Source organism: Erithacus rubecula, assembly GCF_903797595.1.
Source record: "Erithacus rubecula genome assembly, chromosome: 10".
Lineage (NCBI taxonomy): Eukaryota > Metazoa > Chordata > Aves > Passeriformes > Muscicapidae > Erithacus > Erithacus rubecula.
The window spans coordinates 10,200,992-10,226,887 of NC_136662.1; the positions used below are offsets into that span (position 1 = coordinate 10,200,992).

The 25,896-nt window shown below is 37.0% G+C and overlaps 1 protein-coding gene across 7 annotated transcripts in view; it reads right to left on the reverse strand.

Moving 5' to 3' along the window:
- Positions 1-25,437, reverse strand: part of PTBP2 (polypyrimidine tract binding protein 2) — a 42,972-nt gene extending 17,535 nt beyond the window's left edge. For 3 of the 7 annotated variants that reach the window (XM_079314294.1, XM_079314293.1, XM_079314292.1), the window contains exons 1-5: positions 25,153-25,315; positions 23,585-23,615; positions 11,857-11,932; positions 671-843; positions 110-253 (exon numbers count right to left, since the gene is read on the reverse strand). In XM_079314294.1, the coding sequence (XP_079170420.1) occupies positions 110-253; positions 671-843; positions 11,857-11,932; positions 23,585-23,615; positions 25,153-25,160 (432 nt within the window). In that variant the 5' untranslated portion in view covers positions 25,161-25,315. Of the gene's footprint in view, positions 1-109; positions 254-670; positions 844-11,856; positions 11,933-23,584; positions 23,616-25,152 lie in introns of all 7 variants that reach the window. The other 4 variants (XM_079314295.1, XM_079314297.1, XM_079314298.1 and 1 more) reach the window with 4 other exon arrangements.
- Positions 25,438-25,896: the final 459 nt, after the last annotated feature.

Here is a 25,896-nt window from a genome sequence, read left to right on the forward strand (position 1 = left end):
AATGTGGACACAACACATGATTCAAACACATGGCACACGAGCCAAGAACACATGCCATGCCTCATCTTCACCTATTTGCATTTGTAATACTACTGAACAGTAAATATACCTGGTTAAGTGTGTTATCAGTCTTTAGTTCTTTATGATTGGAATACTGGATATAAATGGGTTGGTTACGAAGATGAGGTGTCACAGCAGAGTAGTAATTAACCATAGTGATAGCTGCTTCTTCTGTGGCAAGTTCCAAAAATGCCTGTAGTTAAAAGAGGACATTTTTAGTATCTACAAAGCAGGTAATCTTCATATTAGTCACACATAAAAACCCAAAAAGGTTTGATAACACATTTTAACAAATATCAGTCTTCAGAAAATGTCATTCTACACATAACAACTTTTTGTTAAGCTATTCTATCTCCAAAAATTCATCTGTAAGATGTAAGAATAAATATTTATCTTCCAGTTAACTTTTTGCTTTAGGCAGCTGCCAACCATCCCATTTCCCCCCAAGATTTATTAAAAGATACTATAAATTCATTAAAAAAAAAAAAAGGAACAAAAGGTCTCTTTTTCTTTAATACTTGCTGCTTTATGACTTACTTCAATAACATTTCAACAATATATTTTGAAATCAGACAGTAAGCATATTAAAAAATGGAAAGCAACAAATTACCTGGTTTTTCCCTTTCAGCATCAGGATGTTGGTTACTTTACCAAAAGGTAAACCTAAAGCAATTACTTCTGTTTCTGTCACTTCCCCAGGCAATTTCCTGATATGAAGAACACGAGAAGGAGCCCCATCCATTTTATCATCACCTTTGAATTTCTTGTTGTCATTACCATTGGCTGAAAGACATATTCATACTCTATTTTAAAAGTTTACTGATATTATTAATGCTTTATTAAAAATGCTTTTAATTATAAACATGAAATTAATTTTAAGTGAGACATCTCCTCCTTTGGTTTCAGTCAAATTCAGCAGAGAAAAATACTAGTTTAATGAAAGGTGGACTATTCAAGACTTAGCCCTCTCACAAAGACCACAGCATATCCTTTACACCTCACTTTCAGTGAAGCATCTCATATAACAATATGAAATAACACATTAAGTATATCTGACAAGGGCTCACATGAGAACTCCAACATACATTAAAGTAAAAACAGTTAGTGGCTACCCAGAGTTTTTTGAAAGAAATAAAATGGTGGTGAACAATTAATAGATCCCACAATTTTTTTAAGAACTGTCTGCACCAAGGAACTGGACAAAACAAATAGAAAAATAACAAAGCAAGACAGGAAGTGTCATAAATGCTGGGAAAGATCAGAGTGGAGAAATGGGATGACCCAGAGCACTGACATCACAAAATGCTGATGAAACCAACAATTTAAGGACAAAGTAGAAAAATGTTCATTACGAACATATGAACTCACTCATAGAAAAGGAAAAACCAACTAATAAACACAACACAGCCCACACAGATGGGGATGGGGGAAGATCCAGATAAATTTCCCTAATAAAATCAGGGAAGCACTAGCATCGATGCACAAAACACCAGAAAGACTATTTAGAATATTCTCCAGAATCCTTGTAAAGAATTACAGCAAAATTCCAACTCAAGTTCCTTTTGCTTCATATGCAGCTAACCAGTTGGATGGAAGAAATCTTGCTTTTGAAAGAAGGCCAGAAAAACATTATTTGCTTTGGTTCAAAATATGTCAGTGGAGCAAACCTCAGAGTCAAGAGCTAAAGAACAAGACTGTCGTAAGATATGATATTAATGAATTAATCAGCACTGGAAATCAGCATGTATTTAGATATTAGTGAAACAAGTGATAAGACTTCCCTCTTTTCTACCAAAAAAAAAGCAAGATATTTAGATTTATCTAAATATAAAATTTGAAATATTCTATTTGTTAAAAACAGTACAACTTAGAGGCACGTCATGAAGTAACTCTATACCCACACCCTTTACCACCACCAACCCTCCTCCACAAAAAAATTGCTATGACTAAGCTTTTAAAAAGTTCTTGAACAGAAGAACACAGTTTTCTTCCTTACTACAGGACACAAAACAACAAAAGCCTCACATTCAAGATTGGTCAAAATTCAGCTAGAAGTATCTCCAAGTGACAATGCTAGAATTCATGCAATAGTAGCTATTTTATTTTGGTCTGCTGCAGAGAAAGAAATTTTGGTGGAATACAGAAGAGTAAAATTTGAAAAATACACACTGCACTAGGATCTGAAGTCCACAGAGGACTCTAACCTGTAACATTTTGGCAAAACATGGTGAGATTGAGCTTCCAGATAGCCAGATTTCACCTGTTCAAAAATATAACATTATAACACTATCTCAAAGAGACAGCCAGCCAAAGCTTGTGAAAAGCTAATTTCATTTTTCACCTGAAGCTCATCACAACAAGAAGACAACAGTCTTCCCTAGTTCTCAATTTAAATCTCTACAAAAATTAAAAAAAAAAAAAAAAAAACAAAAAGAAGAAACAAGGGAAAGTGTGATAGGCTGGACAATGCATTACAAACAAAATGTTAAAAACAAACTTGTAAAGGATAAAAGAATTAATGTGATACTGAAACTACATGTCCAATGACCTTCATACTTCAGCTTTCTGAATAATTTAAATTCATTACAGGTTTCAAAAAATAAGAAACATTATCAATCAAAAATGAGAATGTGAAAAAGTTTTCAAACTAAAGGATTTTCTGAAGGTAAGAAACCTTTTTTATCTCACCAGAAAAATATTCACCATGACTGCTCATATGAGTACTGATAGAGCTGGTTTATCTTTTGTGTGGTTTTCAACAGTCAATTTTGACATATTAACCTTTCCACAGCATAATGTCCAAGAATTTACTTTGTTACACTAAAGCTCTTGTTTAAATTAGGCTTTAGGTAATCCCAGCATTTCTACTAAAAGTATCACTAGTCAATATATAATCATTCACACATATGTATATTAAACCTTCCTTTAATAATTTTTAACACAATAATTTAGTTATTCCAGTATCCCCAAATAATTTTGCATCTATTAGCATTGGTACCTAATACTGGCATTTTACAGTTTTTTAACTTTCATGCAGTAAGTTTAAAGAACAAGCTTAAAAGAAGTATTTTGCTGTACTAAATATATTAATCTTTTCCTAAATAGCAATTAAGAGCTTTAACATATACAAGCCTCTCACACAATTTTATTTTTTACATTGTCTTATGCCTCAACTACACTTTACTTCAAACTTTCTTTTTACTTACTAAAAAAAAAAAAAAAAAAAAAAAAAAGACAAGCACCTGTGCAAAAACATTTATATAAAAAAGCCGATAAATACATATTACAGTAATATATACAAAAAATACAGAATTAGGTATGAAAGAACATATGGCAATCAGAAAACAGGGGCAGGAGGGATAGGATGGGGGGACTGGCAACAAGCCTTCTCAATGCTATGGAATTGCCCAAAAACAGTTTTGGAAGTAGGGCAAGTAACCACAACAAAAGCTGTTTATTACTTATTGGCAAAAGCATCTCTTGTACAATGAAAGCTGAACTGGTACCATACATTAAAAAAATAAGTCTACCTTCTCAAAGTAAAATTTATACCAAAGGATTTAACAATGGATTTTTGAAACCAGAAGAAATGTACATGCCAGCTGCTGAATGCAAAGAGAATATGCACTTTTTCTACTTTTGGTTATCCATTCAGCATCACCTAACAGTAATTTCTGGTTCCAGTAATGAAGTGTGCATCATACACAAAACATGCATGCACATACACAAGTGAACTTTTCAAGACATTTGTGGAACAAATTAAATTTAGCTTTTAGGAGAGTTATTGAGACATTCTGGCACTGTATGAAACCTCTCTAACTGTAGTCTTATTTGTCATTATAAATGGTACTTCTCAGCTGAAGACGCATCATTAAATTGCACTTGGGAATAGAAAACCACATTTACAACACAGGAATACAACTTGTTCAGAGCCACTGAAAGGTGAATTTAGCTAGTGTTAAAACAACAATCTCATTCTCTAGCAAATTTTTATTAGTAGAATCAGTGTCCATAAAGGTTAAAAATCTAAGTCAAGGGGAGCAAGGTACTAGAGGAGTAACATGGTCTTTTGGTAGAAATAGAGTCTATGCCTACACAGCAACAACATGAAAGATCCTTCCCTACACAGCACTTAAAACAAAATTGCTGAAAACTGGGGGGGAGAAGGCCAAGGGATGTTGGAGGAGACCTCACAAGCTGACTAATAACTACTGCTGAAACTGCTGATAACTGGGCACTTACTGCAAGTAGCTATTTCATGAGTTAGTTTGGCTTTCAGTAGACTCAAAAATCCTGATGCAATTCAAACATCCTGCTGCTAATGCATTAACAAATATAAATATACACTGAAAACAGCAGGCTACATTTACACTGGGGGAAAAAGTTTTAAAAAGCACTGGGAGAATGACTAAAACACAGTGTTAGTTCATTTACAAATCAAGTTATAGCTGCAAATACGTAGTTTAAGAAAATATAAACCCAGCCCTGAATCACAGAAACATTTAAGTTGGAGAAGACCTTTAAGATCAAGTCCAACCATTATCCCTGCACTGCCAAGTTCCAGTGAACACAGGAATAGTTATATTCAATTCAGACTACCATAAAAACCTATGTTCTGTAGCACTGATCTAAGGAGACGAAAAATTCAGTTTTCATGTGACACCAGTCAACTATTTCTAAACAAGATCTCATCTTTACTAATGCTATTCAAAGCATTATTCTCATATCCAAATAGGATACCACAATTCAAATATAACTGATATATAAGCCACACCCCTGTTGCACAGGACTCCCTTCAATTCAGCATAAATCAACTTGCTGAAATTGAATGTTTACAGGTTGACAAAGTCTTTAAATGGCCATAATCAGAGCAATTCAGATCCTGGCATTTCCAGTTAGAAACTCTTATTTTATTAAACAAAGAAATAGGAACCTATATTAAAAAGAAACAAAATTAACCACTATATACACAAGGCATACTGTAAGGCCAAGTCATCCAATCTTAAAGCTATGAGTATTCAATGCAACCAAGGAGTTTTTGCAAAAAAACTGTTCAAGTTCAGCATAACTTCTAGCAAAGAATGAATAGCTTACTTCCTGATAATAAGTGTGTTTGAAAACATATTTTAATAAAACTGCATCCTAGAGGAGCTTTTCCCTGCACTTTTTTTTGAGAAATATGAATATATGGCCTGAGAGTTCAGAGACCTCTCTTTTAGACACATAATTTTTCTGTACAATAAACTTTTTTCATAGGCACACAATCTCCTAATACAGAAATGTAACTATGTGGGTACAAGCAAAAACTTTTGGATAAAATATAAAATTGCTTTCACCCATTAGTTCCTGAAAATAAGGGAAAAAAAGGTAAAAATGACCACAGATACTGGCCATCTACAGCAGTGAAATAACATACAAATCCTTTCTGCAGAAATCACCCTCTGTTTCACAACTGCCAGTACATACCAACAACCAGCTAAAAAAAAAAAAAAAAAAAAAAAAAAGGAACTTTCAGTTTGTAAATATTAAAGAAAAGAAGCTTAATAGCAGTAGTATTAGTACTCAGTGCTGTTTTATGTAGAAAGCACTTCTTGTTTTACCTTGGCTAAATATATGTAATTTAATGTTATCAGCTAGTAGAACACAGGACACCTATCCAGACAGGAAACCAGTGACTAAGAGAAAGGCAATGCAACTGAAGATACCTAGTTTACAGTTGAGGATTATGACCAGACAGAAATATTAAAATGTTGCACTGGCTACTGAACACAATCATCTGCCTCAACCAACCAGCAACAAGCTGCAGTCAACCACAAATTGTATAATAGAGACCACTGTGGTTTCATTTCTGGAAAATTATTTTCTTAAAGAAAGTTTTCCTGTATGTACCCCACCCTGATGTAAGTGATGGAATGTAGGAAGAGAGCTGCTGTCTAAACCAGTGACCTCCCCCAGGCTCCCAAAAGCAAATGAGCAGGACCTTTCCTTTAGCATGTAAATCTTCAAAAGTTCAACTTATAATATGGAATTCAAAACATATGAAAGAACTAAAAAGGAGATACTACACTCAAAAATACAGTAAAAACACATAGAATATGAAGTTGTCTGAAGTCCACATTTGTTAACCTTGAAGGTTAGGTGACATGGACAGTGCTAATTACACTTTTGTTAATAGAGGTTTTTTTGCTGTTTATCTCAGACATGGGCAATGTGCATATGAAAATCTTGACCAGCCAATATTAAAACTATCTTACACTACAGAGACTATTGCTTAAGAGGAAATTGAGCTTAAATAAGCAAGCATAGTGAAACAAAGAAAACTTAACTACAGTTTTCAATTGGCACATCTGCACATAGGCTGCACCTGTTTCAAAATGCACTGAGGACTGAGTTTTCTAAGCAAGCACAATAACACATTTACAGTATAGTATAGTGGCTGTTCAATGTTGCAGGCTAAAACTAATGCACTTCAGTTTAGTGCTTAAAAATACATGAAAATACCACAGGCTAGAGTGAAATCCAACTGAAGTAGAACAACAAGTTACCATGGCATAGCGATGCAGACAGAAATTACCTAAATTAATAATAGCCACATTTTATTTCTCCCATCCTGAGATTTATTCTTGTAAGTTTCTAAATCTGCATATCTGTAGAAATATATAAAATATACAGTACTATTAAATTACTACACTTTCCAATCACATGTAATGTACTTCTTAAAATCCTTCCAATTATTATTAATTGTAATCAATTTGCAAACTTCAGAAGTAAATTACTTAAGTTTAGGCATCATTAATTTTAACTAATAACCAATTTTACCTAATGTGCTAGCAAAAATGGCACATCTATGGCACTTCTATGCTTATTGCCCAAGTTTAATACAACACTTCAAATATTATTAGCTTGTATGCCACAGTGCTAAGTATTCTGTTCATACAATGAATTACCTATCAAAGGCACTCCTAACATTCCCTGCTAATTAAGCAAAAACAAGATCAACAGTATCATTCAAAGCTCCAGGAGTTTGGTGAGTTCAATTGCAAAATGATTTTGGAATGTTTCTACTGATCTTTCAACACAAATGTGAACCATGAAATTGATGGCAGCTGTAACAAGAAAACCTGCCAGTTGTTCTTGTCTTTGACAAGCCAATTTCCATAAAACTTTCATCAACATCTTTCACTTTTTATCTACATCCCTTAAAAATTTTACTTTTTTTGTGTATGGATTTCAGCAATGGAGTTCACAGTATGAGAATCTGCACATGGATACATCTTCCTACTTCCTAACTTCCATTAAGCAATCCTCCAACAGCAAAAGCTTCCCACAAAGTTCAGTGTAGAAGTAACCCCTTCACAGAGGAAACTCTTTTTCCAGTTTTTAAAGATAAGGGAATTTTTTTTCCTTGCATTTAAAATCTGCAGAATAAACAACTCCAACTATGTATTTACTGGACATACAGTACTGAAAGGTAAAAAAATTATTTATGTACAATCATTTGCAATCTGCCTTATTAACATCTTCAAAAACATAAGCAATGTCAGAATCAGCAATAGTTATTTAGAGATCATGATTTCAGCTCGCTTTTCTCAGAATCCTGTTACCAAATAGTATTTTAGCTTACCTAAAGAGCCTTTCTAGTCATTGTGCACCAACACAAAAAAAAAGTTAACTCACGGATCTTTACGAGAAGATTATGCTCTCCAAAAAAACCAGGGTCAAGCAAGATTATGGTAGAAAATAAGAACAGACTTTGACAATATTTTCAAAAAAGCTAAAGGAAAACTAGCAGTAGTTTAAGCAGTAGTAAAAGGCCCGTGGTTCTAACAACCAACTTTAATATACTCATGTCAGCTGGTGTTAAAAACCTCAGAAACTTAAACAAGTAACATAAAAAAAGAACTTTGTAAAACTGCTTAGATATTTGCTGATCTTGTACTTTACAAGCTGTTCTCCCTTGCTACAAATTCTCATCTGGTGGATGGAATCCTTCCCTTAATGTTTACATAATAATGTTCTGCCATACTGTCCCAACCTAGCTCAGGAACAAAAATAAATCTTGTACATTTAAACATAAATGCTTAACTGAAATTAAATTCCTCAACAGTGATGAATTTGTCTAAAACAGGATTCAGAACTAAGAGGTAAAAGTCATCTTAAACCAAGTCTAGATTTCTGCTCTATTACAATTTAGAGACAGCTCTTTTTCAGAAGCCACAAAGTACCTCAAACAATAACTTCACCTGTAGTGAATGTCAATGTAACACACTGTCACCTACACAGTCTGGAGGGTGAATACAGAGACAAAACTGTTTAGAACATGCCCAAGGATCAGGCCTTGTATTTTTGTCCAGCATGCTAACCTTTTTAAGAGAATTACCAGTAGTTCAAACCACCAGTAAGAATGCAAACCAAACATTTGGACACCAATTTCACAAGTTTCTTTCACAAAAAAATATGAAAGGATTAATCTGCAAGACTCCCTACGAGAGAGAAACCATTCCTTTTTCATGCCTTTCACTAAGAGAGAAGATTAGATCAAGAGTATTCATAAAAGCACTGAACTACTACAATATTCTCACTGAATGGCAGCTGAATACAAAGAAAAGCAAAAACAAAACCTACTAATGGAACTTTTCCCATGATAAAAAGGTAGGATGTTTATTTTTTAAAAAATCATCTTCAGTCTCACCAATGACACAGCTCTCAGTTCAACCAAAACCCCTCCTTTCCAAGAAAAGATAGTTTTATGGACATCTTAGACATTTTGGTTTAGGTTACTATTTCTACAACAGAGAAGGAAATGAGGCTGTGATTGACAAGATTTTGTTTAAAGTTTAGGCTGCTAAGGCACTGCTATTGGCCACTGTTTTTTTGACTGTGTACACTTTTACCAATAATAGGCTCAGAGGATTAGAAGGACAAACCTCTCTTTCTTCTCTTCTCCTAACTATCTACTTAGAAAAATATCACAGGATCAGATATTGGAAATGTCACAGTCAAAAGCAGAAAAGCTTCTAAATTCTCCAGAAAACAATGGCCAAGTCTCACAACATCCTGACACTTCCCAACTCTAAGAATGAAAGGGCAAGAACAAGTTTTACATAGGCAGATATCTACAACATGTCTCATTTACAAGGGACTTAAATGATCACATTAGGTTCCCTTAAGCCCTAGAAAATTTGGGAAAGATCTATCACTACTATGCCTTGGCTGCAGCAAGAAAAAAGAAAATGTTTAATTTACCAAAGTTTTAAATTCTTCTGGAGAAAAAAATAATAGCAGAATTGAAGCAAAAGGAGGACATCTATTCAGACAGAAAGAATACTTGAACTCAATTGGCTTCAGTAGATGGTTACAAAAAAATTAACACACAGGTTTCCAGTTTGCATCTAACTACTTCTGAGTTTATGATCTGAACTTGGAAATTGTGCAAGTCTGGAAAAAGTACTTCAAACAATACAGCTATGGGAGGATATATTCAGAAGCTGAACAGTGGATTTATCCTACTCTACAGGGGGTTTTTGTGCTACTTAAAAAAGGCAGGCAGAATGAAATTTGAATACCAAGAAAATGTTTAAAAAATAGAATACCCAAACAAATTGGCCCCCTTTTCACTGACTGCTATAGAGAATTACTTGAATTACAGCACTGCATTCAGATTGCCGATTTTTGTTTGTTTGGGATTATTTTCCTAACAACCTTCTTTACATATTATAGAATTTATGTGAAACTTTTAATAACAGGCATCTGATACTACAGGAGCCAGACCACTACTCTGACCACTGCTGCTAACAAGCTCATTTCTTAAGTAGTCATTTATGATTGTGGATGCCAAAAAAACTCAAACAGAAAACCCCCATCCACATCAACAAACCTCCCACACAAAACAAAGAAACTCCCAAGAGTAAAACCCAAACTCTTAATCAGCTTAAAGAGGATGGAAATAAAAACAAAATGGGAAGCAACATCTCTGTTAGATGCATCAAACTTCCATCCCATACATCAACCTAACGGGATTAAAACATGCTTTTCCATTCTCAGAATTTTTCAGGAAGAATTTCTGTGTAGGGGCTGCTTAGAGAAGCTTCTATATTTCTTCTTCTGTAACCTCAAAATTATAATTCTTATTTCACTTTTTTCCCTTTACTTCTTTTTTCCTTTGATAAATTAACTTGCATTTAATTTCCTAGAACTAAAAGTTTATCTAAAAATGTACGGAAAATTTGGCAACATTTAGGACTTGATCCTGTCTTAATGTCCACTGCCCACACCCAATTCTTTATGCACACAACACTTTTCCATAGTAGTGTAATTGTTTAAGTAAAATTGTTTAAGTAAAGCAAACTGATAAAGCAGTAATTCATATCCAGGACTGAAGAGGACATCAAGAAAATGAAAACAAGAGGGATCTCTTTAAGAACCAGAAGGAAGTAAGAAAAACAGGAAAGAGATACAAATGTTCTGAAGTTCCAAAATGGCTATGAATGCACTACACTGCATTTCTTACTTATTCCTAAGAACAACCACCTCTTCACCTTTGGTTACAGAAATGTGTGAAGTGGTTTTCCTGTATGTGAAGTGGTTTTCTTCTGCTGCCACACTCCTCCACTCAACACTAACTGTGTCTATAACTGCAATCATATGACTAATCAATGAGTTGCTCCAAGAAAAAACGACTTTGTTTTGTTAGAATAGTTTAATGCTGCATTAACTTAGTCTGCAAGTGTATGAGCACTACAACAGAAGAGAGTGTAGCAGAAAAATGAGGATGTGAAGGTTTTTCTGCTTGTGCTAAAGATGTAGGATGAGAAAGCACAGAGCAACCCATTCTGGCAACAGCTGTCACCACAGTACCCTAATTGTAACATGAAATTGCACCCTGAACCCCAATATTTTACTAATAAATTAAAATGGAAAGGGTCTGCTATTAATGTCAGTGATTATACTGCTGACCCCATGAATACAAAAAAATCAAACACAGTAGAACGTGACTGACTGGAAAGAGCAGTGACCCTCTGATGCCATGAATCAACTCCTCCACACCTCTAAGGCAAAAGAAAAAAAATAAAACAAAATAAAAAACCCACAAAAAAAAAAATGCCATGGTACAAAAAGAAAAAGAGAGCAAGCAAGACTTCTGAAATGAGCTTCCCCAGGGAACTCAGCGCACATTCAATACAGAAGCATCAATTACAATAGAAGGCAATTTAGTGTGTGCCAATTAATGAGAAAACCTTTCTATCCAGCATCACCAGAAGACTGATTCAAGAACAGCCACAGTCACTTTGCACTGATAATCTGAGATTCTACTGCTGCAATCTCAAACTGAAGGAGCAAAGTGAAGCCTCCTGCTTTAGCAGAGAAGCAGGACTCTCTTCCTGAGTCTGCACTGTATTATGAAACTGGCACAGCAGCCTTCCCTTAATGCCCAGACTTGCAGATGCCCATGTGTAAAGAAGCTGATGCCACACAGGAATTGAGTTGTTTACCTTTGCCTGGCAGTTGAGATTCCTTACTTTAAGGGTAGCTGTACAAGACAACTGTGATTTTTCATCCCATCACCCACCAACAATTCAGTGTGCAGACATCTGAAAATTGCCTGTTGTTCTGTGGGATTATTCTTCCCAGAGATCCAAGGTTTGTAGAAAACACAAAGTCACTACATTCTAATACAAGCCAACAGTTTATCCCTCTATAGCACAGCGGATTCTTGTTTTGGTGTTCTCCCCTTGCAAACAGGAAATGAGTCCAAGTATAAATTACAGATTTCTCCTTTGAAAGGGCATCACTTACCAGTAACTACCATGCTGCTCATGTTAGAGTTCGGGCTACTGAGTACACTGCCTGAAAGAAGTTCGTCAGATCCTCTCTAAAAAGAAAGAGACAGTAAGAGATTTTTTTTCCTCTATTTTTGATTTTTAAAGATGATATTTCCTCTTTTCAGATAACTGTAACAATTTGAAATCTAAGTAAAGCGGAATATTTACATGGCAATCTGAAATGAGAGCAGCTTAAGCACAGTTGTTTAACCCACCACTGAAATGAAGCCATCTCTGGACACAATGAGAACTGCTGAACAGTAATTTTGTCCAGCATTTCAAATTAAAATAGAATTAAATATATTTATTCTACTTCAATAACATTTAAATTAATTTAAGTTTTAGTATTTTAATACATATATATTAAACTATTATATCTAGCTGAAACTACAAGGGAAATCTATGCAAATAGAAATATGGAGTTTAGCTTATTTTTAACACCCCTATTTAAAAACAAAAATATTTAATGTTCACAGGAAAAGAAATCAGTTTTCATTTTGGGGATATCCATTTGTTCTGCAAAACAGAATTTAGGGCAAGGAATTACATCTTCAATGTAGTTCTTATAACATGACAAATATCAATTAATGAATTACTTAAAAGTGAGCTGCAAAAATTAGAGGAGGATTTATATTGAAACCATACAAGATAACCCTTTCCACAAATTGTTGGTAAGATGGGCATTTGACAGAGCTGAAGAGGAACTTCTTTTCACATCTTGTTCTTTGTTTTATTTTTTATGCCCCAAACCCTCTTCACCCTCAAGATTTCATCTCTCAAAAAGCCTACAAAATCTTTATGTGATCTTTCAATAAACAAAATATTTAAACCATCCTTTGAAAATTCTTTAATTTCTTATACGTTCTTTTCCATTTCAAAAGTATTTCTGCAGCACCCTTAAGACTAATCCAGGTCACTGCTAAAACGGTAATGAGGAAAAAAAAGTTTGTACCCATGCTTATTAAAATAAATGAGTTTAATTCTGTTGTGGACACTACAAGAGAATCAAGAATAGCTAATGAAATATGTTTTATAGAGCACTTCAATACTTCATAATAAACTCATCTGATACTATTACCTTCACAGACAGCACAGTTGAAAGACTTATAAAAAAATCAAACCCTTACCTTTTCCTCCTACTGCACTGTATCTGTGTCCACACAGAGAACAGAATGTTAAAGTTTATATATGTGTACACACACATAGAGCCATTAAAGTTTACTTGGTTTTCAACATCAGCTCTGAAGAATCTGTACAGTTTATTGAATACTCTAAGCTTATAAGGGTCCATAGCAAGCAACAAAGCTGTGCCTATCAAATCAGCAAGAGCTCCCTTAAGATTGCATCATGCCTAATACCAAGATCAGGTAGAACCATGAGAAGGACCAATGAAGGATGCATTTCTAATGGGATATAACTAAGAAAAATTTAGTTAGATGGAACTGAGAAACAACACCGGTAAGATATAGAAACCTTGTTACTCTAACTACATTGCCTTCCACTGTTGATACAATGCACAGGTACCCGGTATAAGCTGAAACAGAAACATTCTTTATCTTTCAACAGATTGCTGCAAAGTTTAAGAGTAGTAGCAGCATTAGGTTACTCACAGTGGGAAGTGCAGTTTCTTCTACTAGCAATACCCATCTAGCTCAGCTTGGGAGCCCCTGTCTGTAGCCTGGCCAGCCCAGAATAGGCAGAAGTAGCAGCAGACACTGAATCTGTTCATAGTTCAGCTGATTAAGATCATTCAGCAGCATTTTCCCCTCTTCATACGACAGGCAGACATTTGTAATGGTGCAATAATTACTACATAAATAGCTGAAGCAACCCCAATACTAAATGAATGCTCTTCCCAAACCCTATAGGAACTATACAATTCTGAAATAGCCCAAATTTGAGTTGCCTTCTGTTTCAGAAAGTTACTTACAACAGCAATGCTGAATGAAAGAGTGCAAAAACAATTATAGAAACTTCTGGTTCTTAGTAAATCAGGCTTTCAAAAAAACCTGTTAATTTCTTAATCCACAGCAGAAAAATCCAAAAGGAGCTCTAATTACTCAACAGAGTTAATCCACAGCAGAAAATTCCAAAAGGAGCACAAATTACTCAACAGAGTACATATTCAGTTCCTGCATTTGTGTTCTCATGAACAGCTCTCTCTTCATTTAAAAATGTATCATTTTACATTTCAGTCAATCACAAGATTTTGTCATTGCGCTTCAATGTTTTAATATTTTTGCTTCGGAAGAACAATTAAATGTGAATTTCTTGCACTGGCCTGTATCATAAAGTGTCCATTTGTCTTATCTGCATAAATTAGTGCTCAAAAGTCTGATTCACAGATGTACAGGTTCATACATGGAATGTTCTTCCAACTCCCCCATGAAATCACAAACGTACAGCAAACCTCTACTAACTCACTCCTGTACATATTTCCCAAGCTTTTGGTCAAAGACAAAGATGTCTCTTACCCTGTGAGTAATGACCTTATTAGATACACGGGGTTATTTTTCCTAATTGGTTCTTAAGCAGCCTAGACCCTTCTGTACTTCAATTCCATATGTAACTTTAAAACCCTCTCTGCACCAAAATACATGATGGACTTGCACACAGAGTGATTAAATTACAAAATCAAAAGCAGTACCGGTCTGGTTATTGTGATTTACTTCAAAAGCATTTTCTTGGTTATCCTGGAAGATCTTGATTGTCTAGTAAAGCAATTTCATATAAGCATCTCAAGTAAGCCAATGTGTGGTCTTAAACTGGCACTTCTGTGTACCAATCCCTCCTGAATTACACAGACATTAAATACTTATTTTACTTACACCTATTTTGCAGATAAGGCTTTATTCCATCTGTGGTTTGGGGTGCTTGGCTTTGGTTTTATGTTCATCCTATTAGAGGGTGCTAAGCAAAAAAAGGACTGGCACCATGATCCACAAGCAAAGCTTTTCATCCCTCTACTGTGTCACACATTAATTTCAAAATCATAACCAATTTTTCAAGCATCTAGAATATTTAATTAGTCTCAAGCACAGAAGGTCTGCTAGTCAAATGGTACAAACTTTTAAACTAAATTAGGCTATTGTATTGAGTGTTTCAGAGCTAAGGAAACCAAACTCATATCTTTGAAGAGGACAGATAATCAGACTCAAGGAAGGAAGATCCAAGAGCAATGTTCACTTAACTCTTTCCCCTGTCTGTGCAAACTGCTGTGTTCTGAAGAATCAAAGCAAGTTTGAGACTGTATAACAACATTGAAGATCATAAACACAGAGATGGCAAAAATGTTCACACGAAAGTTAAACCAACAAACAAATAAAAAACCACCACGATGACTATATTTCACCATAAACTGCCAAGGAAAGTTACTGTAATAGCAACAAGGTAGAGACTAATTGAATATCTATTTTAGTATGAGGCAAGGAGATTATTAAGAACAAAATAAGAAGTACAAACTGCTATTATACTATTAATAGCAGTTAATGAATCTTCTGACATCTAGTCCTCAACAGCACAAGCACTGAATGCCATATTTCTATTCCTACCAATGTCAAGAAGAATAATCTACATTAATCTTCCACAAAAACTAACAACTAAGTGCTCAGATCAGAACTATCTAGACCATTTTTTATGAAACCAGAATCTACCAAAATATGAGTATACAAAATAAATATGGGAATTGCCAAGCTAACATCTTGCAGTGAGTGAACCCTGAATTTGTCACAGAGTCAATACTGCCCTTTCACTGAAGCCCATGTTATCACCCCCATGACCTCATGAGAGCATTTCCATGCATGATGGGAAGACATCATGTTTAATGCATAGCTTCAGTCAATGGATTAATGTAAAACTGACATGCAGCATCACTTTCAAAAAAGACAAAAATGTACCAAGTCAAACTTTTAGTGCATATTTAAGTGAAAAATCAGAATTATATATACAAAAATGATTTTACATACTGTAAATTAAAAACACTATTTTTTTTTTTTAGCTAACTTCCCTAAGTGAATAGTTACTTCATATACTGTCACTTCAACAATTTAAAAAATCAATTAAACAAAGAGAAAGAAGAAGCCCCTAGCTCAGCAAATGAATGTCTGAGGTCCTTGCTTTAAGCTATAGCTAACTCAACATCCCTCACTACACAAGCTGGATTTACATAGCAGAATTTCAGATTTTTCCCCCCATAAAATCCTAGTATAAAGCTTCATTCTACCATAGTTTATATTACACGGCTATATAATTTCAGGAAGTCATTACTGTCATACTATGCTTCCAGGCTAATCAAAAATATACTATTTAGAAGTCTTTGCAAACTGCTTCCCTCACATTCCAGATCAGGCTTTAAATACTTCACACAGTCTCTAGATTTTATTACATCCAAGCATTTAGTCAGAAGACTTTTGGTCAACTGTTTATGTCAGAGATGCATCAGCTTTTTCCCCAATAATTCAGTGCTATGGAGACTCTGACCAAAAGTTAAGGCTAAAGCTAACCTAACAGTGTATTACAGAGAGCTTACTAGAAGCACTACCAATGTGTAGAAGCACTACAATACTCCTAGAAACAGCAAACAAGTGGCTCCTAGAAACAGTTAACTTTTGTTAAAAAGTCAACAGTATCACCTAAAAAAATTTCTTCAACTCCCACTAGGAAATAGACAGACAACACACAAGAAAGATATTGAGAAATACATTTTTTACAAATGCTCTCATTTGTGGTATTTATATTTGCTGATATTACAAACCTCTCTCAAAACTAGGATGCTTCTGCCTTTCCCATTTCCCTCTTTCCTCCCTTCCCCCCAAACGAACAATAAGTATGAGAACTTCAGCTGCACTGCACATTTACCAGTCATTCTCAGCCTACAGGCAGGAATTTCCCAAGGGGTATGACAAGCCAGGAGACAGATCTCGTGATTTAAGGAAATCCAACAGCATTATAAAACATTTTCTTTCTAACAACATCTGGGAACAATTTAAAAGAAAGAGCCAAAAACCTGACGGTATGGGATGCTGGTTTCAACCAAGACATGAAAACATGCTCCTCTGATAGTTACACATTGTAAACAAACTGCTTCAATATCTGAAGTAACTTCAGGGACTGGATGTTTGAAACAACAGAACAAGACACATTAAACCCCCAAACACAGCATTTTTAAACTCTGTTCAGTTTACATGTGATGGGTTAGAATCCAAAACATGCTTCATTTTTAATATGATAATTTTTTATATGAAATACTGCATAAATATATCCTCACATGATCTTTCATGAAGAAAAAACACTTGATCTGCCTTACATTCTGATTACATGTACAATTGCCAAAACACATAATCCAAACTACCCTGAGGAATTTGTTACACCTCTCATGTACAGGATCACAAAAGCTCCACTCAGGAGAGCAGAAGCCAAGTCTATACATTCAAAAGAAACTGCATGCAGGTTCATAAGTATTTTACAAAGGATATAGTTTAACTACAAGCTTGCTATTACTTCACCAGAACCTGACATGCATGGATTGTTTTAAAGAATACACCATTTAACTATACTGGCATGAAGTCAGTTAAGGTCATGAACTCCACAGCTGCTCAATAACTCACCTATAACATCACTTGCTTTTCATTCAGTATTAACTGTATGCAGTATGACCATCTTCCCATACTTACTCTCTCTATATGTTCCTTCTTACCCTACTTCTAGTATTTTCATATTCTCCTCAGCCAAGCGTATACTGGTTATAGAGGCTAACAATGAAGCCATTATAACTCTCTATTTTTCAACAAAAAAAGGGCTAGGAGAAAAAAAAAAAAATATTAATAAAACCACATAAATTTTGTAAAAATTGAGCATAATCAAGGAAATTTGAAGAGTCTAAGATTGACTCAATTTCCTTAAAAAGCATCTCCAGGTTCACAAAACACAATGTTGAAGAAAACAAATTTCTCAAAGCTCCAGAAGATCAAGATGGACTATTAAACCAGAAAGCCAAAGAGTAAAGAATCAAATCTCAACTTACAACATGTCACACAGCCTCCTTTGGAAATTTCCAAACTTTCACTTGTAATGAAATACTTCAGGCAAGAATCTCTTCTAATACAAGTCAATGCTTTAAAAAGCCAAAGAGAAGTACACCAACAAAATAACTTATTCCAGCATTTCAGACTTTCAATTCCACTTTAATCAGGAAAGTACTACTCTCAAACATTACTGGTAGTAAATGAGAATAGATGAGAATAACTCACTAGAGCTACCACCTGGATGCAATCTTTGCCTTCCAGACAGACAACCATAGCACCTGGATGTACACAGTTGCTCCTTCAATAGCAGTTTCTACACCCCAAAATGTGATCCACATGGAAGGTATTTTCTACTCAATTATCTCCAATTTTCCACTAATAAATTAAAAGTGCTAATGCTCTTTTGTCTATAACTCAATACTCATGCTACACATTCACAGAAAAACTGATTTTCTGAAAATCTACATGTACTTGGAGCTGTAAAAAGTACCCAAACCCCTAAATCTAACATCACAGTCCCATTAACAGCTTGTGAAACCACAACCTCAATTGAATCAACTAACACCAAAACCAAGAATTCCACCTCCTTCCCTGACTCCAGCAGCTTGCTCCTACTCTGTCCTCCTAATTCTGTATTGTTACAAGCACTTATGCAACCACACACTTTGGTACAAATCTGGGTAAAAAGATCTTGTGTCAGCTTAGCTTGATCCTGGCTAAGTTCCCAGGCAAGATTTGTGAATTGGCTCCCTAAACATCTGTTGCACAAGTATTAGTGACAGAAAAATGGAATGCAGCTGGATTTGCTTGTGAAAACATGGCCCAAAGCTCTAATAAATGGGAAGGGTATTTCCATACTGGTATTAGTGCATGTTTTCAGAGATGGTGCAGCTGATTGCACTTCTCCTTGTACAACCTCTCAATTAAGATGCAAACCTAACTGTTCTGCCACAAATAAAAACTATGTGATTTCAAATTAGTGAAAGATATCAAAACTTATCAAACAGGTATACTAAAGCTTCCTCACATTACTGCATACTTATGGCAGAGAACAAACTAAGTTTCAACATGCCTCCTTCCTTTCCATTTTCAGCTTTCCTTACTTTTTCACATACATTACAGTGGCAGAATGAGCACTACAAAAAGAAAACACCAAAAGTTCAAAGAAAAAAAGAACTGGAATCAGCTATTCTGAGAACAAATACGAAAGCCATTTCACACAAGGTCAATTTATAGAAGTTACTGTTATCAGATATCCTTCCTGTTAACAGATACTTTTCATTTTAAGATGTTATTTTTTTTCACTATGGACATGTTGCCCATACCATAGCTGGAAAGTCAAATCCAGATGCCAGTTCTAAACTTTTGAAGATGGCCAAAAGTTTACTTACTTCACTGTTATAATGCTAACATCTTTTTTGCTGTTTACTGCTGCTAGCACAACTAAGTATTACTGAATACAAAGGTTGTCTAAAAACATTATCACAGCTAATGCAAGATTAAAAGACCTCTAATTCACAAACAACCCATTTTTCTCATATCACTGTGTCTTTGTCTAATCTACCAGCAACATATTAGATGTGCAAGGTTGCAACATAACAGACCATCACGTGGTATTTATCTGTATGAATAAATCAATTTTAATCCCTTCTTTTTTAGCCAAAATTATAACTGTGAAGGCAAAAAATTTGAGAGTAAAATCTGAAAGGAACAGGCACTTGTGAAATAAGTTTAGACTAAATTTCAGAAGTGGGAAAATTTATCTTCTGACAACTTGCTAGAATCTGACTTTCAATCCTACTTTCATTATACAGTGTACTGTTGAAACAAAAAAATCACAGCACATCTACAGTATCTACTTGTTTCTACCATGAAAGAAAATCTCAGCTACTACTAGCAAAAAAAGTTCAGAATATAATTTTGTAAGAAAAGACTCCTTCTCAGAACATGAGTTAAAAATTCAAAGTGGAGAACGTTTCAAAAGTACTCACAGACTGCTGCTTTTGCTCTCTCCCCTTTCTCCATGAGTTCCTGGCTCTGTCAGTTTTTAGCTACTGTCCTTCCCACACACTACTATATTCCTCTATGTTAAGTTTCAGTGACCAGGAAAAATGTGAACTAGGTGATATTTTTCTGATACTTAGAAAGTACTAGGATATTGTTTCTTAGCATCCTCTACCCATCCTAAACATAACCAACTAAATCCACACCAGCAATTCCCTTGTCTCTTAAGTGCACTGCAAAGGCCAAAGCCCTGACTTTGGGGGGAAGAAGGTCATCCCCACACCTCTAAACATTTCCAAAACTGTGTTTACAGGCACGAGTTCTCCCTCCTTGCTATACCTGGGGCTGTCCATGCCTGGCAGCTTGGTTTTTGGCCAGTATCCAAAGCACTGTCAGGAAGGACAAAAATTTCCTAAATGCTGTGTACCAAATAATGCATCCAGGAGGAAATGACTGGTTCTTTTCTCCTGTCAGACAGGAGAGCACTGCAGCCACTGTGAAACACACATGCACAACATGAGTCACTCAATTGTTCAAGCCCCATTTACTGCACAGCTACCCATCCCATCCAGGAGAAAGATCATCCATTAGACTCAAGTGGCACACTGAAATACAGTAGGAGAGATCACCCTTAATATGCACCCAAAGGTCACCTAAGTGATTCCCTACACCTGTGTGACATAGATTCCTTATACCATGTTTTATATCCCTCCAAAGATTATTTTAATTACTCTAGAGGAAAGATTATATACTTCATACATCTAATGACTGAAAAAGGCTCTATCACACCAAGTACCAAATCAGTTATCAAGATTAAAGTGTTGTAATGTAAAGAGAACACAAGAGAGCAATTCAAAGTACAGTTATTAGATGCTGATGCTCAAAACTACATGACCAGAGAGTAACTAAGGACCTGATGTAATAAGAACAGAGCAACTCCAATGTACTTTTTAAAAAGAAAACGAAAACATTTTATATAATATGATAATGTTTTGAAACTATGCACAAAGACATCTATAAAATGTATAGAATTTCTCCAAAGAACTGATTTTTTTTTTTTATTTGAGCAACTATGTAAACATTACCATTACTGGAATCCTTTATTCCTTTATTCAAGTATACTTTGCACAAACTGCTTATATACAATGCAAGTTCACAAATCAGCATCAGACAGAGAGCTAAAGCTCATTTCTTTTTGCATTATTTTGCAAAATGCAATGTAAGGGGTGAACTGTGTGCAGTGACATTTCCCTGCCTCTATGAATTCTAGGTAAGCAAAGCAAGACATTACAGACCAAATCAAGTATGAGTTACTTCATTTGTACTTAGAAGATGACTGGGTTGTGACATGTTCTAATGCTTTCAGAAATTAAAGCACGCTGCTCCTCTGACAGATTTAAGCTAGGAAGCGTGTTCCCACTGCATATTTTGAGTTGTACAAATCCCCAGATTTACTCTTTGTATACCAAGTTTTCAAGTTGTATTCATCATTTTTCCACCTCCACTTTATGTTTTATGTTTTGTGTTGGTTTCTAGTGTTATTTTCTGGTTATTCAACATGCAAATCAAATGAAGACTGAATATCACATGAACAAAAATGTTTTAAATCATTTTTGGATTCAAAACTTACTCTTTACACATTCCCATGGCACCCCATGAAAACTTCCAAGGGAAGGCCAAATGACCAATCCAGTAGTTTATATACACGTGATAGACAAACCATTCCTCAACTTTAAAACACCAGTCCATCAAGAGCAAAGAACAGTCCCCATAAGGACAAATGTTCCACATGTCCTTCCACAAAACACAAGTGAAGCTGGTGTAGCATCACTATGCACACTGTACACCTCAATTAGACAGAAATCCCATTTTCCATTCTTACCACTATCCTGAGATAATTAAAGAAGCTCCAGAATACAATCCACTTTATTCCTCCCATTAACAGCTTTCTTCACGATATCATCATCCTTATTTACCTGCACTACCTCCATGCACAGACTGTTTTCTTTTAAAAAACAGACAGCAAGTCCATTTTTACAAACAAATAGCATAACTTTTTGGTACTTCTGACCCTTTCATTGTATTTTTTAAACACTGCCTCCAATACACTTGTCTTGCCTTCTTACTTAAATTCATAATATAACTTCTATCATCAACAGAAGAAAGCAGTTAAGTCATCTGAAGCATCTTTATTTCATTGTCTGGCTAGTATCTTAAAATTTGGTTCCAAAACTGCACTACCCATTTAGGACATTGTTCATAACACTCAAATTCTCATAGACTGAAGTTGGTCACAGTGAAGAGTGAAAGGGATACTGAATCCATTTACTTCTCATGAAGTGAGAAATGTCAGAATTTAAGATCCAAGTAATACATGGTCTACCTGAAACTACTTCTCCACTAGAAAGAAGAAAAGTTACTAAGGGTAATTTATGGTTTTATATGTTATGCCCTGAAGCTGTATATATGTGGAGTGCAGTTTGCTGCTGAAAGACTTGTAGCATTCTCAGATATTCCTCTCATCTACTAAACACACTGCTAAGTTTTAATGAGTTAACACTTTGTCCTCCCAGGTATCAGAGAAATAATCATGTCAGTTCATATTTCTATTGTGATTAGCTCCCACAGAAGTACCTTAATAACTACAATTTACTCATGATTCAGAGAATGATTTTAAGCTTGTCTCCAATACTGCATGAACATGTGGAGCTGGATGGGTCCAGAATCCATGGAACTGACTTCTCACAAGTCAAGCTTACCCAGAAACATTGTACAGGTACATCTGCCAGAACAGCTGCTGTATCTACAGGCTGGCTGCACTATATAAGAACTAGTTCAAACCCAGCAGGACCAATACTGAATCTGAGCAACTGGCTCTTCCTGGACAAAGCTGGGTTTAGCAAGCAGTTAACACTGATCAGCTTCAGGTGAAAAGGCAGGTACATAGCACAGGCTATGAAATCCCTCAACAAATGTGAGGAGTTAACTGCTCACACTAGAAAACTTCAGTTTCTACCACTGAAAGGGAATTGCTCTCATGCATTCATTAAAGTTCTCTTGTCCTACATCCCTTGGCATTAACATTTTTTCTCTCTCTGCTACTATGGAGTACTGATCTAATTCCTGTGACAGATTTGAATAAAAAAAGCAAAATAAATAGTAAATTACCAACTATTTGGAACTCCTTTCCTTGCTATAAAAACATGATAAATTTGTAACTCAGCTTGAGAAATAAAGAGTACACCAAAGCAAACACCCACTTCTGTGTCTACTCATTTTTCTGTCCTATTACAGATAGTCACTTCTTTTTTAACTTCATTGGGAACTGTTTTGAAAAAATGAGGGGGAGGGACAGAAGAAAGTACGACTTTTACAGGCCCCATGTATCAATGCAGGAGTGTTGTTTTGAAAAAAGCATGATAAATCAAGTTTTGAAGTAAGAAGCTGACACCACTATATTAATCCAGAACCACTGTTTACAGTTCAGTGCCTAGAAAAGTCTTTTGTGTAGAGGCAACAATTTACCTCCAGGGATTTTTGTTTAATAAAGCATATACGGCTGACTAGATATCAGCTCACAATGACCAGTTAAAATCTTCCAACATGCAATTACTGATGCCAAAGCAGTTAATTTTGTATCAGCACTCAACCCCCTTATTTAAGTGTACATCCTACCTTCACACCAACTGCAACATCAGTGACAATGCTGTAAAACAAGAAAACAACAAGAGCGTAAGTCAGCCAATTTATCCTCATAAACCCAACTTTTCAATGTATTACAATGACAAAATAATGAGGAAACAAATGGGCAACAACTTTCATGAGCAAAAAACAGTATTCAAAGAACATACAGGACTGAAACACAAAAGAAACTTTAAAAAGCCACTGAGCTCCCATAGCTCACAGGCCTTTCCAAAGAGTACAAAGTTTCAAGTAAATGTTACTCCAATGCAGCACTGCCAAAACATTTATTCAAGAAACTCGGGTTTCTGGACATGAGATTAAAGGGTGGAAATAGAGTAACTTAAAAGTAAGTACAAAACTTCTCACACACCTCTATTAACTAAACAGCTGGTTCAGCAACATAGCTGAACCTTTGTTTGACCTACTCTTTGAACAGCAAAAAGCAATACTTTTTTTTTTTTTTTTTTTAACTAGCTTGGAAAAAACTCCCAACACATTGGCAGCTACATCTGTATGAAATTTAATGAGATAGACCTATGAAAAACGCTGCAACAGGTATGACAAAGTACATCTTTTCCTTAGAGATGTGACATCATCACTCACAGTGTCTACCACAATCCTAAAGGAAACCTTAGTCCACAAACACAAGACACAAATGAATATGGGAGAGCATTCCACAGTGTATTACTCATTAGAGACAGTAGTTCTCAGACAGGATTTGTAACTCCTACCATTATAATCACAACCATAAAAAGCCTTTGGAACTCTCATAGTTCAAAGGTTCTAGCTTAGAGTATACCAAAGAGATGGCTCCTCTGTTCGAAGCAGAGTAAACAACCTAATAGGAGGTTTGGAAGCTGCTGTATTTACACTGACGAAGGCTACAGCCAGCAGCCCCATTTTCAGGTCCAACAAAAAGCAGGCCTGGCGTGCAGTGCCTGCCCATCCCAGCCCCTACTGTCCCATATGAACGACTCCTTCCAACATTCCCTTCTTTGGCTTGCACAGCCAGGCCAGTGCATATACAAAGGCATCTTTCCACCTGGGGAGGGGGGGAAGCCGAAGGGCTTATTAGGCAGTTTCTGAAAACAAAAGAGCTCGACATCTGGCTCCTGCTGGCATCGCTCCTCCCCTCCAGCCAGCTCCAAAACAAACCCGAGCCCTGCAGCGCGCCCCTCCTCGCCCCTGGCCCGGGGGGAGATGCCAAAGGAGGGGAGAAGAGGGAGCGAGAGGCTCTGGGGACAAGGATGAGGGCAGATCGCGCTCCTGCTTTACAGCGAGACGCGGCGGCTCGGGCACCACACTTAAGTGGGGGGCGGCCCTCGGCCCTCGGCGACTGGAACGGGAGACCCTAGAGAGGGGCCCGAATTACGGAGAGGCTGAGCCCCTCCGGCCCCGCTCCCAGCCCGTGCGCGGCCTCAGGCTTCGGCTGTCCCGCGGCGGGAAGCTCAGCGCTCCCCACACCCTCGGAGCCGCCCGGCACCGGACGGGTCCCGGCACCGACCGGCAGCACGGAGCGCGGCGGCGCGCTCGCTCCCAGCGCCCCGGTGCCCACTCACCCGTCCATCGCCGAGCAGGACAGAGCGCGGGCAGCGGGACAGGAGCCGCGCACGGGGAGGCTGAGAGAAAATGGCGGCCTGGCCTGCACGGAAACCGCCGAGCGTTGCCGAGTGCCGGGCTCCGCTCCGCGTCCCCCTCCGCTACCGCGCACGCGCTGGCCCGACGCGCATGCGCCGCGCGCGCCGCTGAAGCCTGTGCCCTCAGCTGCCCGGCCGAGTGGCCCGTGAGGCGGCGCGAGCCTGCCCCGCCCGCGCCGGGGGCGGGAGCGGCGGCGGCGCGCTGGGAGCCCGGCCCCAGCCCGCCCTGCTGCCCCTCCTGCTATTCCCGCTTCTCCTGCCGCTTCGGCATGCGCGGGGCTCCTCACTCCTCGGCCCACGGCCATTCCCGACCGCACCTGTTGAAGGCAGGGAGTTTCCGCGCAGGGTCCCAGCGTTCCCGCCCGTCTCCTCAGGGAGAGCGTTCCGAGGCCCCGGGCGCCGCTCGCCGGCTCCAGCCCCAGGAGCCTTGTCCCCATCGCTCCCCCCCGGCTATCCACGACCTGTTTTTTTATCCAAAAAAACGACCTGTTGACTGTGTAACTGGTCACTAACGCGGCAAAAAAGTAATAAAGAGGAACGTCCAAAGGAACTGCTGCAGTGAATTGAGTTTGTTCACAGAAATCAGTGTCCCCGTGGTTCTCTGTAAAATGTCACGCCAGGGTACAAAATACGTGGCTACTACAAAATATGCATTTTCTCTTTTTT